Source organism: Symsagittifera roscoffensis, chromosome 6 (genome assembly GCF_963678635.1).
Source record: "Symsagittifera roscoffensis chromosome 6, txSymRosc1.1, whole genome shotgun sequence".
Taxonomy (NCBI): Eukaryota; Metazoa; Xenacoelomorpha; order Acoela; family Convolutidae; genus Symsagittifera; species Symsagittifera roscoffensis.
Window position 1 is genome coordinate 17,618,661 of NC_087067.1, and position 19,560 is coordinate 17,638,220.

The 19,560-nt window shown below is 36.7% G+C and overlaps 2 protein-coding genes across 3 annotated transcripts in view; both read left to right on the forward strand.

The window, feature by feature from the left end:
- The window catches only part of LOC134848315 (lysosome membrane protein 2-like), a 146,340-nt gene that overhangs the window by 100,955 nt on the left and 25,825 nt on the right, over nucleotides 1-19,560 (forward strand). The gene's annotated exons all lie outside the window — the stretch shown is intronic.
- LOC134848883 (nucleoprotein TPR-like) lies at nucleotides 939-19,513 on the forward strand. The gene is made up of 8 exons (XM_063866399.1): nucleotides 939-5,495; nucleotides 7,509-7,889; nucleotides 10,978-12,520; nucleotides 12,907-13,116; nucleotides 15,694-15,933; nucleotides 17,476-17,654; nucleotides 17,983-18,248; nucleotides 18,635-19,513. Exons 1-8 carry the CDS (start codon nucleotides 993-995, stop codon nucleotides 18,753-18,755), a joined length of 7,443 nt encoding a protein of 2,480 aa, XP_063722469.1. The 5' UTR covers nucleotides 939-992; the 3' UTR covers nucleotides 18,756-19,513.

Sequence of the window (19,560 nt, forward strand, 5' to 3'; positions counted from 1 at the left end):
GAATTCATATGCTGAAAGTTACGTAAATTAAACTCCAAATACGAACGTGGAAATGGCACGAAAAAACATGAACAGTTTCTAGTTTCGAAAGTGGAATTTTATTTTTAGATTTTCAGCGGAATAAATACTTAATCTATTGATCCAGTTTTCTGAAGTTGGGTTCATGTTATCAAAAAAGCGACAATCATGAACTGTACTAGAAATTCAAAGAGGTTAAAGAGCATCTATTTTTTCTTCGAAATTCAAAAGTGTTTTTTTTTTCTGTTTACTTGCGTTCATTACTCGTTTCCAACTGTCAGTTGGCTATGTTTTTGGCTTTGTTACCGCTTGATAATACTATCATATTCAATCAGGCGTAGAGTTAGCACAACTGTTTGAGACCACGAAATTTTGCGGCTTTAATCCGGTCGTGTGTGTTTTTTGCAAATATAGAGCCGTAGAGTTTTTGTGCTTTTTCGGGGTATCGTCCGTCTGTTTATTTTTGTCGGCTTAGTTCCTGTAGAGAGATTTTTGTTGAAGGTTCAGCTTTATTCTAAGTTGCTGTAATCCACGTGGTTGACGACAAAGCCCGGGAGTTCGATTTCAGTCGAGACCTGTTATATTTTGTCGATAGAAAAGTTTCGGCTAATATTGATTATTGTCGGTCTGCTTATTTTTGTCGGCTTAGTTCCGCAGAAATGTTTTCTTTTTGAAATTTGTTTTTTTTTCCAGCATTCTGAAAGCTCTTTGTAAAATTTCTAATGATGCAGGCAATTTTTATTTAGATATTTTGGGCTTTTGTTGCAATTTTTTATGGACAAAAACGATTTTTTCGAAGTATAAAAAAAATTCCGTTTGATTGTAATCATATTCATTCATATTTGTATCGCAAGTGGTGCGAAGCTCAGCTTCGCCTCTGTGTAATAATTTCTCTAATTGAAATTTAATTTTTCAGATTCTCAGATGTACTGAAATACTTAAATCAGAAGAGTGATTTTTCAGATGATTTTGACATGTCTGAAATTTCCATCGAGAAATATATCTCTGAAGATGTGCGGAATGAATTGTCAAGCGCAGCTGTAGAAAACATTAAAAGTTTGATAGGCGAAAGAGAAAACATTGAAAAGCAATTTTGTGCACTGCAGGAAAAACACGATTCGCTTGAAATTGATTTCGAACAAAGATATTATGATTTGGAACAGAACTGTTTGAAGCTCCAGGAAAATTACTCGGGTCAGGTTAAAAAATGTGAAGAGTTGTCTAACACTATTAAACAATATAGTGACGAAGGGATGGCGACGAAAAATGAAGTCTTGCAGCTTCGAGAAAAATATAAATCGGCGGAAAGCTTAGTTGAGAGTTTACAGAGTAAAGTTGACTGTTTACTCGTTGAGAAGCAAGATTTGAACCAAGTTTTGGAATCAAGGTCGCAAGAAGTGAGTTACTTAACTGAGGAAAATAAAAGGTTGTCGGATAGTTACAAAGAAGCGATGAATGCAAAATACGAAGCACAGGCTAGTTTTGAGAAAGCGAAAAGTTCTGAAGATAATTTTCGATTTGAGACGAATCAAGTTAAAAATCAACTGGAATTGCTGAACATGCAAGTTGAGAAGCAATCTGACGATTTGATGAGCAAACATGACGAAATTCAGCGGCTTAGACGAGAGAAAATTTTCGCAGCTTCGGATGTACAAAAGCAACTCGATAAATTGAAAGAAGAGCACGAATCAGTTACGAGGAAGCTGGACGAAGCTAATAAATTGAACAAACAATATGAAGCGCAAGTGGCCAAGTACATTGACAAACTAAGGGACGCGGACGAATATAACAACGGCTTGGAAAGTCATTTCCAGAAGGAAATCGCAAACCAGACAAAACTGGCCGAATTGTATCAGAAGGCAAACGACGACGCTGAAAGTAAAAATAAAAATCTTCTGAAGGCGGTGGCCGAGTTACAAAATATGGTGAGCCAAGCCGAAAGTGAAAAACAAGAAACGGAGGCTAAGTATTTCAAGCTGACTGCTGAGTTTGACCTGTTTAAAGAAAACTCAAACTGCGAAATTGAAAAACAGAAAATTGAGTTAGAGAGGTCAAACGAGTTGATTGAAATATCCAGAAAAAGTAAAGAACTCGTTGAAATGTCGCCGAGCGCTGAAGCTATTAGCAAGCACATGAGAAGTGGTCTTACAATCACAGAGTTGTACAGTAGTTATGTTGACGCAACCACAGAGCTTGACAATCAGAAAGCGGAGAACCACAGGTTGCAGAAATCTTTGGACCAAATTATCCAAGAGGTGCAAGAAAAAGCGCCAATTTTGAGACAGCAGAAGCAGGATTACGAGAAATGTCTGATTACAAATTGCGATTTAACTAAAAAGTTAGATTTAGCAATGGTGCAAAGTCAGAAAGCTAAAAGTACGATCGAATCGTTGCAACGAGCAAACGATCATCTGAAACGCCAGAATGATTCTTTGGAGCAATCGAAAGGCGATTTCTGTAAGCAGCTGCAGCACTTAATTAGAGAAAATACTATTCTTAAAGGAGGAAGCGTCGCCGATGATAGAAGTCAAACTAGTGTCGAATCAATCACTGACGAATCTTTCTCGAATGATAGTGACAAAGTGATTTCGCTGAACCTCGTTAAGTACACTGACATTATTGATTTGCAAGTTAAGAATACTCAGCTTTTGGCGGCCTTGAGGTCAATTTCAGATGAAAAAGAGGCGGAACAGGAAGGAAAATACAGAACTAAGTTGGAAAGCTTGGAAATGAAGTTGAAAAATGCTGTGGAAGAGAATGATATGTATCAGGACGAAATGCGAAAAATGAAAGAGTTGCTATCGAAGAGTGAGCGGCAGAATAACATGTACAGGGTGTTGCTAGACCAGCGCGAAGAATCAAGCTTTGTTGATGATTCGCGAGTTGACAGCTCTATTAATGACTCAGTAGTGTCTGGAGGTTCTAAAGATACTGGGGCTTCTATGGTTCTGAGTCCAAATAAAATGCAACAGATGCATCAAGCAACAGTAGCTGCAGCGATGAGTGAAGAGGAACGAAAAACACTTCAAGGAGGGATCCAAGAACTGAAAGCGGAAGTTAAACAGTGGAAAGAAGAAACGAGAAATGCCGAAGTCAAGGCGAACGAACGTTGCTTTGAATACCAAAAAGAAAACTCAGAGCTTAGATTACAAAATAGTAAACTTGCTACTGCAAGTAGCAGTTTGAGTGATAAAGTTAGTTTACAAGCACTTAATGAGAAAGCTTTGCAAAATGAGCTGGAAAGTTTCAGGAAACAAGTCAATGCAATGTCATCGACCCAGGCCAAAATGCAATCCAATATTGACGTTCTCAATTCAGACATCAGAGCGGCCCAAGAGAAGTATAGCACAGCTTATGTGCAGTTACAGTCATTGCAATCAGAAAGGTCAGTTTGGAAAAACACCGAGAAACATTTGATTCGCGAGAGAGATCGGCTGCTAGATGATAAACGAGTGCAAAGCAACCTCATGGCTAATATAGACTCACTCAAAAATGCTCTGGAGTTCAACGCTAATGATCAACAGATAAGGTACCAAAAAGCTATAGGTACTCTTCAAGCGAATTTGGACGTCGCCCAGAAGAAAAATCGAGATTTAGAATCGGAGAAAAGAAATGGTGTCAAGGATTACGAAGCACGGCTCAAAGATCTGGGTGAAAAATTGAACTCCGAATTGGAGCAAAACCGGAAATTAACAGCAGAATTGACGAACGCTAAGAACGATTTAGCCACGAGTGAAGGTCAATTGCAACTAAAGACCTCTCAACTAGAACAGTCAGGAGCTGCAGGGTCCAAGCATGGATCGCAAGAGTCAATGGATGCGGATATGTCTCGAAATGAAGATGAAGATTTGGCAAATGTGTCGATGAATTTGGAACGTGCTGAATCAGAATTGCAAATCCTCAGGAGCCAAAAGAAAACTCTAGAGCAGCATTTGGAGAATTACAAACACATGTGCGAGGTTTCTGAAGAGAAGTATAATTCGGATACTGCCCAATACGAAGAAAAGATAACGAGCTTGGAAAAACAATTGAAAGACTTTTCGACCAGTCAAAAAACACAATTCCAAACTATCGCGAAGTTGGAAAATGATAACACGAAATTGCGAGAGGATTTGAAAAATATGGTAGATAATTCAGACTCGTCGCATAGCAAGATTGTTCGAAAATGTGACGATTTGGAATCTCAATTGAGCAAGTCGATGTCTTTGAACAATGGTCTCAAAAATGAAATCGAGAATCTCAAAATTCAACTAGAAGACAAAAGTGAGAATCTATCCCTTCTTTCGCAAAAGCTGGAAACTTCTTCGCAGAAATTGAATGAAGGCACAAGTCAGACTGCTAATTTTGAAGCGCAACTTCATGAAAAGTCGAAAGAAATTGAAAGATTGAAATCGCAAACGGAATCAATGGGAATCGAAATAGAAGGATTTAAGTCTCAAGTTGAGTTTAACATGAACAGTTATAAAAGTAAAGAAACTCATATGGGAACTAGAATCAAGGATTTGGAGAAACAAAACCAAATTTTGCTGGAAGAAATTGACAAATTAGGATCTTTAGTCAGCAAAACTAAAACATCGATTTTAGACTCGTCCTTTAATGACAGCATTTCAGGAGAGATTCCAGAAAATCCTCCTCCCGGAACTGAAAATTTGATTGAACTGATCCGGCATTTACGACGTGAGAAGGACATTTACCTGGCTAAGTATGAAGTGAATCAAGGCGAATGCGAGAGAGCGAAACAGAAATTGGTGTTCACCCAGAAAAGGGTTAAAGAATTGGAAGGTTTGCTAAAAGAGGAAGAAGAAAGACATCAAAAGTTGTACCAGGCGATGTCGCAGCAGGAAGAGTTGAACAAAAAGAATGACCAGGTTTTGGTGCTACAAGACAGCAACTCCTTCTTGAGAAAGGAATCGGCGAGGCTGCGAGAGGAATTGGAGGCTGAAAAACGGCGCCAGAAAGAAGCCGAAGAAGCGGCTTTGAAACCTCTGAAGGATGAAATTGCGACTCTGAAAATGAATGCAGATGCTCATTTAAGCGAAGTGGAAATAATGACCGATGAAATCACTAAATGGAAGGCGAGAAATAACGAATTGCTTGAACGAATCACAAAAATTGATTCCGAGGAAAACAAGAAAGTTTTGGCGAAGGCTAAAGAACTGGAAACTAAGAATGTGAACTTAGCTGCTGAGCTGAAGGGTCTAGAAAGCCGACTGTTCATGATGAATAAAGAAAAGAATGATTTCATGGAGAAATACAAAGCTTCATCTACTGAAGCGAATTTGCTGCGAAGTGCCAAGAACACTTTGGAGAGTGAAAAAGGCACGTTGGTGAAGCAGTTGGACACTTTGAAGGGTCAAGTGGCGACACTAGAGGGAAAAGTGACCGGTAGTAAAGGTTCAGTGGACGAGTTGGCCAATCTGAGGGCACGATATAAGAAGTTGCAGGAGTTCGCAAAGAGCAAAGTTGAAATTGAAAAGGTATATCTTAAAAAAAAATACTTTGGTACATCTAATCTTAAAAAAAAATTGTATTTTGGTTAACAGATAAACATTCAACGAGAAGTGAGGATTTTATCGTTGATATATTACAATAGGTGACAGGTTCAAGTAAATAGCTGGGTCGCTCTTTTTTATACTTCGAATAGTATTTACAATTTATTTCAAAGCCAAATTTTTTGCCAAACCAAAATAAGTATAAAGTTTGAATTTTTGAATGACATTTCATCTGGCAGAGTACTGTTATTATAAAAATTACCTTAGTAGCATGTACATTTGGTTGAAAATGAAATGACTCTATTATGCAATATAGTTCATAAATTTAATACTTGCACTATGCTCAAATAGTTCTTAAAATTACCACCTATTGTAACATATCACCATTTATTAATACCACCTAACATCGAGTGTTCTTCCGTTTTCAAGGCTCCATATTTTCCATGTTTCTTAAATGGAAGAATGGATAATAAAACAATATCTGGCGTTGCAAAGATCTTTCAATCTAACTGCTAGATAGATACAATAAAATTACAAAAAGCTGTAAACAGCGGACTACGAGGTCCCATATAGGCATTGTTGAAACATTATTTGGAAAATAGATAACACGTAGTCAAAATAGGCTCCAAAATATCGAAAATTGAAAATTATTCACTACACAGGTATCTGTGCTCGGGCCACTACTGTTCATTTTAATGATGAATGATTTACCAACGATTACAAACTCAGTGAACACATATTCATACGCTGATGATACAGCAGGGAAGCAAAAAGAACAAAACATACACCAATACAATGAGGGTTTATCAAAAATATGAAATTAGTACAAAACAATAAACATAAATTTTAATAGAAAGTAATCATAGGAATAGACAAAATAAAAATAGGAACCGATGATGTTAAAAAGGGACACTATACTATATATTTGGGCGTTCACATGGACTCAAAATTAGATTTCATATTAACTTTTTCGTCAAAAAATGAATAATTTTGTGGGTTGCTCTACCGATTACGTGACGTACTAACGACAGCTCAACTAATTAAAACCTATTTCAGTCATTTTCAGATAATACTGCAATATGGGATTATAGTGTACGGCACAGCTAATAAAACATCTCTAGAAAAACTTGAAATGGAACAAAACCAAATTCTTAGAATTTTTTTAAAGAAAATGGAGAAATCAGTCAGTAACACATTTTAAAGAAACCTACAAGATATGCTCTGTGAAAGAATTGCACATAGACGAGATATTCAAAGCTTTTACGGGAGGATTTAAAAAAAGAATTCCTGAGAAACTCAATTTTGGACTCGGAGATGGAGATATTGAAACATAGAAGAGTTTTTAAAAAATCAAACCAACGAGTAGTTTCACTGGTAAAAGCCCAATAAATAAGAGTATGCATAAGAAGACTATTCAATTTTATTCAACATTTTTTTTTTGAAGATTTTGCCGATAGAGTCTGCAATCTTGATGATAGTCAATTAAACACTTTTTCGATGATTAAGCATTTTTTTTCGCGATCTATACATCACAAATAATAAAGAAATGATAGATCTGTTTTTTAAAGAGGGGGGTTGAAGGGTATGGACAACTGATAGTTATATTAGTTTACAGGAAAAACTTCTTAGTACTGCTTAGAAATTGTACCGCTCAATTAAGACTTTACCTGACTAGGCCTATCGGGCCTTTTGATGTCCTTGCATATCAGAATTATGTAAATTGACAAATGTCTGTTGAATAATCTCTATGAAAACAATTTATTATGATTATTATAATTATTATTATTATTATTATTATCATTATTATGATTATTATTATGATTATTATTATTATTAAAAAGTTTATCACCCCTCTCCTAAACATAAAAAAGCGGAGTGGAAAAGTGAGTTTTTTTCTTTCAGTTCTATATTTGTATCCTTTTTTAAACTGTAGTCGAAACATCTTAATTGTTTTCACAGCAAAAGAGTTCTTACATGAAGTTTAGAATTGATTTTTAGAAGCTGCTGAAAGACTCCGAAGAGTTGAAAGGCGAAGTCGCCTCTCTGGAGACCCAAAGAACAGATCTGACCAAGGCCAAAGAGCTGATTGAAAAACGTCTATCTGAAACTACAGTCGTAAGCACTCAGCAAGCAACCGAATCGAACTGCGACAAATGCACAGTGGCCGAGGCTGATAATCTAGACTCGAAAGGAAGGATTGAATCGCTTTTGTCGGAAATAAAGAAGGCCAAATTGCAGTTAGATGAAAGCCAAAAGAGGTCAACTTTGCTAGAGCAGGCGCTGAGTAAGACCGCGCCAGGATCTTCAAGTGAAGCTGCGAGCAGTTTGAATGAACTGAAATACAAAAGTTTGCTCAACCAAAATGAACTGCTCAAGAAGGTCAGTATAACTTCATCTTGAGGAGGTCGTTTCACTTTGATGTGGAATGAGCTGCAGTTGAATCCTAACCTGTGAAAGTAACTGTATTTTCTGTATGAATTGTTTAGATTTGCTTATAATGCGTAAGACGTTGACTGCTCACATTATGATAGTCCATATAATGTTTGAATTCAGACGGAGAGAGAGGATACCATTAATTAAGCAAGACGATCAACTCATTTAGTCAGGACAAAAATTGAGCTTTTCAGCTCATTGGATGTGCACTGATAGAACTAAAGTTAATTTTTAGGAAAAATTTACAATGAAAAGAGGAGATTTAAATTATCTCAACTGTCTTCAACAAACAGATTAACTAAATATGTTTTTTTTGCACTTCTGAGAGCAAGTGTCTTGTAGCTTGTAATCGGGAACTAGTTTCTCTTCCGTAAACAACTTTTGTCACATATCTGTAAGAAATTCAACTTGCTTTATTATTGAACTTAACAACTGCTTTAGTGACAACTGCTTTTGAGCTTTAGTATATTTTCCTTTTGTTTTTTTTTTAGCTTGAAAACTTTGTTCTGTCTGAATAGTTTGCGCTTATGGTTTTCTCAGATTAGTTTTCTATTTTTTTATGTCATTTGAAGGGCAAAGTTGGTTAATATGTAGAAAAATAATTCAGAGTAAAAGTTGAAAGTTGTAAAACTTATTTTTATGGCATTTTTTTTGTTTTTGGCGCAATATGGCTTTATCCACGTATTGTAGACCTAATGGCCACTCGGTAAGTTCTAAAAGTTTGCTTAATGCTGTAAGTTCAAAAAGTTTGTTTCTAAATTGAATTGCGAAAAGTTTGTGTCTAGATTGTTTTTCCTGAAATTGAAGTTTCCGTTTTTTCTAATAAATTTAAATTTTTTGTAACTATTTTTTTTTCGATTTACTTCTCATTTTTTATTTGCTATCTAGCTGTGCTACGCATGCGTTGCATCGCATGTGATGCGAAGCTCCGTTTTGACTCTGTGTTACTTCTCTTTCGATTTGCACTTGATAAATTAGGGGACATTGTTGGGGTCAAGAGTTTTGCTTCATGCAAGAAAATTGTGCCCAGATTGGCATTCGCATAAGCATTGACCCACGCTTATATTTAGTGCTACATTTTATAAACTCAAAATTTTGAACATTCCGTTTTTCAAGATTTTCAATTCTTGATACGGTTGTTAATGATGTGCCTTCGTAAAGTAAAAGTAGTTCGAAAATTCCGTTTTTGAAGATCTTCAATTTACGTAACTATGTGAGGTGCCTTCGTAAACACCCCCGATAATCAGTTTTCTCTGATATTGGTGTTGCAGTTTAGACAGTTTTTTTTGTTAGCGCAAAATGTTGCCTATTATTTTGCCAAGTTGCTTGAGAAAACTGAAAATTTTTTCTTTAAAGCAGACCTTAGTAGCGAATTTTGGTTTGCCAAATGATGACATTTTAAAGTTTTTTGTAAGGTTTTGCAAAAGCTTAGCAATTTAAATATTTTTACCGAAGCTCATTTTGTTGTATCATCGGCATACATAGGAATTAATTTGTATTACACCACAAGAAATTGCTTTAAAATTTGATTGGTTTTCTAAGAGTCGATGAACTATCACGAAAGTCTTAAAATTTAAAATTTAGTCAGGCTAAGTTTTTTTTCGCGGATTTATTTTGACTTTTTTCTAAGTTCAGTTCATTTCATATTACAAGATAAGTAAACTCCGCCGTCGAACAGCGAAAGTGTGAAGGTCGCGAAAAACGTGACCGTTTTCTAATTAAGAGTAATGAACGTAGTGAAGACTCTCATATAGGTCTTGCTGATTTTTTTAGTATTCAGGAAAAGTCTTAAAGTATTGATGCACTTAGGTATAATGCATTTTTTGAGTTCAATTGAAATTCAAGTGACGTAAATAGCACTCTCCAAATACGAACGTGGAAACGGCGCGACAAAACATGAACGTTTTCAGTGTCGAAAGTGGAGTTTTTTTTATGATTTGCCAGCGGAATAAAAACTTTACCTATTGATCCAGTTTTCTCAAGTTGGTTTCATGTTATCAAAAAAGCCCCAATCATCAATTTTCTGAGAATTTCAAAGAGCTTAAAGGGCATATTTTTTTGAAAATCGAAAGTTGAAATTTTTTCAAGGAAGTCAGTGTTTTTTTTATGTTTACTTGCGTTCATTAACAGTTGAGGGATTTGTAATTCATCAAATGAATCGAAAGAAGCTATTTGTTTTATATAACAGTACAATAAAATCTCCATTTCAAAAAATTTAAACTCAATATATTTTGCAAAATTTTTGAAATTATTAAGTTGTACATTATTTACACTTGCGATCGGCTTAGTGTATTATTATGGACCTTCTTTTTTTTCTAACCTAACTCGCAAATAAAAGTGTTCATTAAAATCGTTCACTTTTTTTTGGAAATTTCAATGTAGAATTGGAAATTGCATAGCATCTGTTCTCTTCTTAATTTGAGGCTAATGTTTGGTATCTATTAAGCTTCCGTGGCTAAGGGGTTACTGTCTGAGTCTGTTAATCACTAGGTGTAAGGTTCGAATCTCAGAGGTTGCCGAGATTTTTACAAATTCGTGGCTTGTTTCTTATTTTTATTATTGCACTTAAGAGAACTGCTTTTGTCACGATCTCGCAAGTGTTTGCGGAGCGAAGCTTAGCCTATGTGTTTACTTTTTCTTTCCAATTACTTCATGCAAGTTTAGTGTGGTTGCCTTATGCTTATTGTATTCCGAACTATTGCATGCATCATTGTGTGTTGTTGTGCATTTTGAAGCTCCATTTTACCTTTTTTTGCTTGTCTCGTCACGATAAGCGTCAGCGGCACAATTGTGTAGGGAAGCAACTGGAAATTTTGAAGTGGACTGAGGTTCAATTCCCGTTGAGGGCGTTTGTTTTTTATAACACAGTATAGTTATTATCATTAGTTTTTTATTGACCTTCTTAAAGCTACTTCTTGGCGTTTTTTTGCCTGTGTTTGAGAGTTGCGGCGTCGCCTCTGCAAATTCTTAATTTTGTAAAGGGCAATTTCTGTATTTACCATTTGGTATGAATCTGTCTTGAAAAATGTTTTAGGAGCTGGAAATTGCGAAGAAGGATGTGGCTCTCGGCGAGGATAGAAAGAAGAAAACGTCCGAGTTCCTGATGAAAATGAAACTGATGCTTGAAGGAAAGAAGACTCAAATAGCCACTCTTCAGAAGCAAGTACAAACTGCCTCTTCAGACATGGGGAAAAAGGAAGAAGAGGTGAAGAAAAAGGAACAAGAGATTAAGAAACATCAAGAAGATTGCGATAAGTTACGTCATTTGTGTCTGACATATGAGAACAAAATTGAGTTGCTCGAAGGCAAAGTTGAATCTCTGGAGACATTTGCTAAGTCAAAACCGAGAGAGGTTAGACTTGGAGATGATACGCCTTCCAGCTCACAACCAACATTGGCGGTGCCAGGTCAGCAAAGGTCTGATAAAAGCTCAGAGCGACCTCACGCTAATATAAAACCCATCACGTCGACAAGGTCGTCAACTAGACAAGCCCCAGCTGTTGTACACGTACAGCCTTTGCAGTCGATACAGTCCACCGAATCAGCTGTAACTGAACAACAGAACACTTCCAACAACGCGAGCTCAACATCACCTAGTATGTTTGGAACAAGTATTGGCGGTAGCGTGCCACAGAGTGCCAGGGTTGTACCGCAAGTCAGAACTGTTGGTGAAATTTCATCTGTGCAAACGCCTCCGCATGCTCAAGAGTTTGCGGTTCATACTAATGCAGCAAGCAGTACAACACTTGAATCAGCGAATGCTGATGTCAATGCTATCAGCATTACTCCGGCGACTCCACTAGTTGTTGAAGCGACAAATGCAACGACCACAGCTGCTTTTGTTATTCCAATTTCAAGGACGACTATCAATCTGCCGACATCGAGCTCAGATCGAGCCGACACGACTGCTGCGATTCAACCTTATCACGTGCATTCTGCATCTGTGAGCTCAAGTTTGGGATCTGGAGGTTCATATGTAAATGTTATCACACCGGTGGCCCAAGTCTCGCCTGAACAACAGCAGCAACAACAAGAGATTTCAAGTACATACACTACCATGGGTTCATCAACTCCTATGATTTCTCCCTTTTCAACATCGGCAAACCGAGGTGTGAGTCAGCGCGCTGGACCAAGCAGCGACGGAGGTCCAGCTGATAGCAGTCAATTTTCATCTAAAAGACCACGTGATACGTTCACCTCCAGCGACGAGGAGCAGAGTTCCGGAAAAAAGGCCCGAGTCTTGACTACGGAAGATTCCGACATGATTGCGGGATCCTCTGGGTCGACAAATGTGCAATCCCATCCACAGCATCAACGGTCGTCAGGATCTGAGAATGTCCACGAAGTTGAGCCGTTTATAAGTTCATCCTTCGGCGACAGTTCTCAAAACGACAATATATCAATTTCACTTCCTGAAATTCCAAGTGCTGTGTATGCAGCGATTGCAACTATATCGAGTGGAGATGCACTGGAGTCGAACGCCGGAGAGTCGGGATTATCGGTGGTATTAGGTGATAACACAGTGGTAAACGAGGTGTATGATGCATCGCATTCTGCCAGATACGAGGGATTATCGAGTGAGTGTAAAATTGAATGGATGTTGAAGAAACCCATTAAACAAAAAAACGCCTGATCTGGTTGAATTTGAATAGCTGTTTTTGTGGCGCATTTGAATACGGAAGATGTTTAGGCGCGCATTATGCCAAAATGCTATGATTGGTTTGCATTATTTTGATCTAACTGTTAAATGTCGCTAAACCCAACACACTCCCCAGTGTTACTAGGTACTGAGTTCTTGGATGCTTAAATGCTTACCTATTCTTTTATAGAGTGCTCTTATAGTTGCTCTTTAAATAGGTTCTTTCAAGAGCCAACTTGGAGGGTATTGTTAATATGATTTCTTGAACGTTTTCTTTTAGCTTTACATAGAAAAGTATGCCAGATTGTATTGATGGTTTTCAAGGTGCGCCAAGTGGACCGTATGCGGAGACCGAAAATCTGGAGGGCGGCGAAGAAGAAAGTCAAGACGAGTTGGTAGAGAGACAGGAGGCGTTTGATGAGGGGGAGAGGGAGGTCGAAGAAGAAACCGAAGAAGAGTGTCAAGTAATGGATGAGATGACGGGAGAGGAAGTGTCTGCTTCTGACAGGAATTACCAAGTGCAGGACATTGTAGGTAAGAAACTGCAAGTAACAAAATACAAAGTAAAATGGTACAATATCTAACTAATTTGAACAGAAAAGACAAAATAGCGGTCAACATTAAATATTTGATTTGATTTGAAATTGCAATATTTGAATTGCATTTTCTTGACTCACCCTGCTTTCAGCATTTTTAGTTAATTTAATTTACACAAGTGGAGCATGATGTGATAGAGCGATCCAAGTTTTATTCCATTTAAGTCGCAAATATAAGTGTTCATTAAATGTCTTCACTTATTTGGTGGCTCTTTTGTCATACACTATATGTAGCATTGGAAGTTAAATAGCATCTTTTTCTGCTTTATTGGTTGCCATTATTTATCATTAGTCAAGCGTCTGTAGCTCAGAGGAAAGGAAGTGAGATGCCTAAGCTACAGTAGCAGTTTCAACGCCGTCTTTAGCAGTAGTTTTGTTTATATTTGGTGGCTTTTTTCTTCTTCTTATGTTTAGAGCTGCTTTTTTTTTCGTTTTCTCACAATTGTTTGCGAAGCTCAGCTTCGCCACTGTGTAGAAGATTTGTCACTAAGTATCAATGAACGTAGTGAAGACACTTATTTAGTTTTTGTCTAGAGTCGATGAACGTTGTTCAGACTATTTTATAAAGGTCGCGATTAATTTTTTTTCAGGTAAAGCTTTTAGACTCAAAATTGATCTTTTATTTAGACTTGTTCGCGTTTTGACATTTGATTTTTTTAAGTTCCGTTCGTTTTCTGTGTTGAAAGGAAGGCAAATTTTACTATCGAAGGGCGAAAGTGTGAAAGCCACGAAAAATATAATCGACTTCTAGAGTCGAAAGTGGAATTTTGTTATCGAGTTTCCCGGCGAAATAAAAATTTTACCTATTGATTTAGTTTTCTCAAATTGGGGTTTTTATCGAAAAAAGCGTCAATCCAAAATTGTTCTCGGAATTCAAAGAGCTTCAAGGTCATCTATTTGTTCTTGAAATTCGAAATTTGAAATTTTTTCAAAAAATTAAATCTGTTTAATTACTTGCGTTCATTGACTTTTTTCCAGCTGTTTGTTGACTATGTTTTCTAAACCAAATTAGTTTTTTTAATTTGATTTCCGATTTGTTTTCATTTCAGTTCCTCTGTTACAAGGAAAACAAACTCTACTACCGAACAGTATAAATGTAAAAGTCACGAAAATGTGAAAGATTTCCAGATAAAAATCTTCAATTTTCTGATTTCTCAGCGGAGTTTCACTATTGATCCAGTGTTTTCTAATTAAGATAACACTAAAGAAAAAATGTTAAAGTAGCTCAGAACTTTTAAATCAACTTTTTTGGTTTCCTTGTTCTTCTTTACAACCATCTGTTGGCTAGGTTTTATTTATTACCCTTGAGATCAGCAAGGATAGTCCTACCGACTACTAGACTTTTTCTCTTACTTAATATTTTTTCCACAGAAGTCAATTTTGTAGGATTGGGAAACATGCTAAAATTAATTTAAAAAACCTTTTAGGCAAGGATCGTTTGAGGCAGTTTTGTTTTCATTGCGGATTTGTGGGTTTCTATCTAGCTTACGTTGGTTCATTTTCCGTTTTTCAAAATGCTATTTATTTTATCTGGTGCATGTTTTCGACATTTTATTTGGTGCATGTACTATTGGTTTTTTTTGGATTTCGACAGTTTTTACTAATATTGATAGTTCTTTTATTTGTAAAATTAACAAGTCCAATTTTGAATAATTGTCTTTTTTTTGTTTTTTTTTCGATGAACAAGTATGAAATTTTGAAGGTATAGTTTTTCGACTTTTTTCAAGTCGACTTTTCAAGTAATTTTTTCAACTCTAATAAAAAAAGAATTTCTCCTTTTCTTTTTACCCTTGTGATAAACTGGACTCGTGGTACCATGGTTCATAATGAATTCAAATTTATTAGGGTCTCCTGTACACTTAGCTGGGAGGTAAAAGAATACGCCCGGGACGCCACAGGTCTCGGGTTGGAATCTGACTAGGACCTGTTTTTTTTAACGGCTAATATTACGGTTCAAAAGGAATTCCGCCTATTATTTGTGTGCTCGATGTGTCAAAATTTCTTTTTTTTTCATTTTTTCTTTATCGGAATACTAAGTTTCGGCTTAATTTATATCGACTTAGTGGCCTCTTATTGCGCGAGTTCGCTCTGAGGGGAAAAGGGACATGAATGTTTTTTTTAGTAGCTTAGATTTTTTTTGATTTTTTGCGGCATGAAAGTTTTCTGCTCAGGTATTTTCGGCTTTGTTACGACATGGTTATGATAAATTTAAATTCAATCAACTATCTGGCGTAGAGGTGACATATTTGCTTGAGACCGCCTCTGTGTCTTAGCTTTGCAGGGCAATGTTTTTTGTTGTATCACAAGAGTTGCGAAGCTCCGCGTCGCCTCTGTTTTGAAAGATGAAAACAAATTCAATGGAAAAAATTGCCGAAGGCCCAGTAAATAGAACTCAAAAAGAATTTTTAAAGCACATTTTTTCGAGTTCACTTTTGGTTTATAATGACCGGATTCAACCATGAACTGTTTTTGAACTATTTGCGATTTGATGTTTGCTATGTTGTAAATTGTTTAGATGACGAAGAAACGGAAGAGGAAGAAGAAACCGAGGAAGATGAAAATGGAGAGATGGCTGACCAATATCACCACCACCAGCTCCAACCAGAAGAGGAAGATGACGACGACGATGATGATGATGACGTCATTTGTCTGAGTGACGGCGAGGAGAACGAACAGGAGGCTCAGTTTGCATCTTTGGAGCCAGAGGATATGCATAGCATGCACAATGTCAGTGGAGAGCACCAGCACGACTTAGGTAGTTTTCTATACTTTGACATAATATAATAAAACGCTCATAATATAATAAAAACGCTAATAAAAATGTATTTAGGCGGCATCGTTAAAATTATCAAAAAGTCTCATTGTGTCTCCTAGCGAAGGATGATGATCAATGCTTTCTATGGTAACAATAATGGGTTCCAAGCCTTGCTTTTTAACGCTTGTGATTAGCAAGCGTTATCAAACTGGAATATAGATTTTTTTTCCTAGTTAGCTAGTTTAACAAAATTAGTGGGATCACTTGCTGAATATGCAGTGACTTCTTTTCACGTCTCTTTTAACATCTTCCTAGTTGCTTCACTCTTGGCCTGGAGGTAGAGCAGCTGCCTTTGTACCCTAAGTTCTTGGGTTCGAGTCGTGGCCGGACCTCGTTTTTTTCAGTATCAAGGAAATTTAAAAAATGCATTGTTGGTTTTTCATTTGTTCGCTCAGGTTTTGTCGGCTTAATTGCCACAACGTATTTTGCTTGTGCTGTAGATAGTTTTCATTGTAGTTGCAAGTGCAAGTGTTGTTCATTCTGAGGGGAAAGGTTTTTAAAAAATCAAAAAATCTTTTTTTTTTTCGGTTCAGGTGGTTTCAGCTCAAAGATGGTTGGCTGAGTTGCTACATCACTGATTTTTCTTGTGCTGTAAACAACTTTCATTGTAGTTGCAAGTGCAGTTGAGTCTATTGTTGTTTAAGGTGGGACTTCAAACTTTTTTTGTAAATTCATACTTTTTTCGGCTCAACTTGTGTCTGCTCAAAGATTGTCGGCTTTTTTTCTTTTCGTAAATTTTGTTCCATTGTTGCTGATTTAAAATTGAAGTGTCTGGCATGTTTGACTGGAATGAACTTCTTTCGAGACATGAAAGTTTATTTGACCTAATTTTTTCAAAAATTTTCATTTTTTTGGGCTTATGTTTTCTTTTCTATGTTGGTTTTGTATCGCAAGTGATGCGAAGCTCCGCATCGCCTCTGTGCTAAGAGTCAATGAAATCATATAGGTCGTGATGATTTTTTTTGGATGGAAAGTCTTTAAATTCTCTACTAGCTACAGAAGGGCATTCATACATATTAGTGCGTTAGGTATATCTGATTTTTTGGATCAATTCAAGTTCAAATGATAAAAAGTAGACACATTTGCTCTCCAAATACGAACGAGGAAATGGCGCGAGAAACGTGATCGATTTCTAGCTTCTAAAGTAGATTTCATTTTCATCGGAATTTAAACTTCACCTATTAATCCATTTTTTGCAAATTGAGTTGATTTTATCCAAAAAGTGTCAATTACCACCATTGCTCGTGAAATTCAAAGATCTTTAAGGGCATGTATTTTTTGCTTTGAAATTCTAAAATAGAAGTTTTTTCAAAAAACAATTCAGTTTTTTGTTTCTTTGCGTTCATTGACTCTTTTCCAACAGCTGGCTGTTTTTTATTATACAAGTTTTGAAATGTATTAGTATGAGAACTTTACATTGCCTTGCCATTTTTTGAGTAATTTAATTTAAATTGCGATGAACATGATTTTTTGCTGATGCAGGAGACGACTTGGATCAAGACGAAATCAACGCCTATGATGAAGAGGAGTCCTCAATGCAGTCGGCTGGTCACGTGGACCACATGCTTGGCTCAGCTGCCGAGAGTGAAGTGGGTATCATTGTTTCGGCTGAACAGGGAAGACGACTGGAGTCCTCATTTGCTCAGCAAGCATCCTCACAGGTAGACACTTTCAATTTTCAATTTAAAGTTCGATAAAATCAGGATCTGTGCGTTTAGTTTAGTTGTTGTTTATGGCAGTCTCAGTCAGCGAACCAATTCTGTTTGGTATTATAGATCGGCTGGTTCTGTACCGTTGTCCCGCTGTGATTATTTTACATACGAAATTGTAAATGTTGGCACATTGATTAGTTTGAAACACATTTCCAGGACTAACTCAGTGAACCATTGGTTACCCGTAGTTTTCATTTGTGTGCAATGATGAAAAATTAGGAGCCGTAAGAACCTCGCCAAAGTTACTGTACCTATAAAAATATCGTGTGCTTCTCAGATTGAAACATACAACATCGAAGCGATGGAATCCTCATCGAATGCAGGCCAATCTGCCCTGATGGGTCAACAACAACAGAACAGCGACAGTGCAGTGTGGACGAAATCTCCGGATAGAATGCAGTTGCAACAGCAGCAGCAGGCTGTCAATCTGGAAACTGACAGCAGTGCTCCTCAGAGTCCCACCGCAGACGGGACTGAAGGAGCTGTGGTCACTTCCAGTAGTCATGGCGTAGACACCGATGTCTCGGACCAGCCGCAACTTAGGTAATATTATTGAAAGTTTGGAATTTCAAGGTTCATAGTTCATCAATAGGTCTAATGGAAATCGAAGCGGAAATTAATAATAAATTGTGGTTTTCTGAAAAAAAAACCTTTTAAAACTTTTCATTAGTTTATTGGACTGGTTTTAATTCGAATTAAAATTGAATTTTATTTATTTAAGTTCTGAATTTTTACATTTAATTGACCAAATAATTCTGGTTCATCATTGAGCACTGCAATTGTTCTTATTTAAGCCTATGTGATCTTGAGTCAATATTTTTGAAGATAATATCTAAATGAGTATTTCATTAGCTCAAGAAAAAATACTTCCTACCATTTTCGTTTTTATGCCTATGTCACAGCGGGTCAAGATTTGAAATTTATCATAGGTCCCTGGAGAACGTGGCCAGAAAGAGCGTGAGACAGGGACGACCGAGATTGAGGCGAAATTTGAACAACCAAATGGGCTCCTCTGGGTCCCCAGGAAAAGACCCGTCTGCTAGTTCCTAGATAAATCACGTGTGCTCAAAACTTATCATTTATGACCAGTCAAGGAAAGCGTTCTTGTAGTTAAAGAATCGCCTGTACTCGATTGATTTTTGCAAATGATGTTGACCTACAATTAGATGGTATCTTGAAACAGTTTTGTGTACATTGCACTACTTGAGATTGAGTTGGTACGTGATCCTGTAACTTCCTTAAAGCTGGATTACTTCTGTATCGAGGTGTTTTTAAATTGATGTTAGAATATTTTAAGTACTTTGTGCTATCTTTTTTTAGTTGACATCAAAGGCATTCGTTGGAATGAAGAAGAGCTTTGGATGAAAACTGACCAGGATTATGCGGTGATTACCCGAAGTTGAAATGCCCATACAAATATATAATCATTAAATATTATATCAATCGGAACAGTTTTTCAAAAAAGAGGGTATTATTGGAAGTTTTTGCCCAGATTGTTATCGACTTCGGCTAATACTGGCTGCATAAGCCTGGTGACTTAGCTCTTGTGAGATTGTTGAAATGATGCATTTTGTTGGTGGCTTGTTACCAATGTCGAATTATAGACCAAAATCTTGAAATGTTACATCAATTTCTTTTTGATTAAGTTTTGAAACATATTAGTCTTGATCAAAATCGGTTTTAATAAATGTCGATTTAAAAACATGGGCTCACATTACAAGTTTTATTCACGAACTGAAAGTTGTTTAAACGATTCTTTTAATTTCTTGTATTTGTGTTGCTTAACTTAATTTAACATTGAAATACTTTTTGTTCTCATACACAATTAGCTTGGTGGTTTCATTGCTTCTAAATG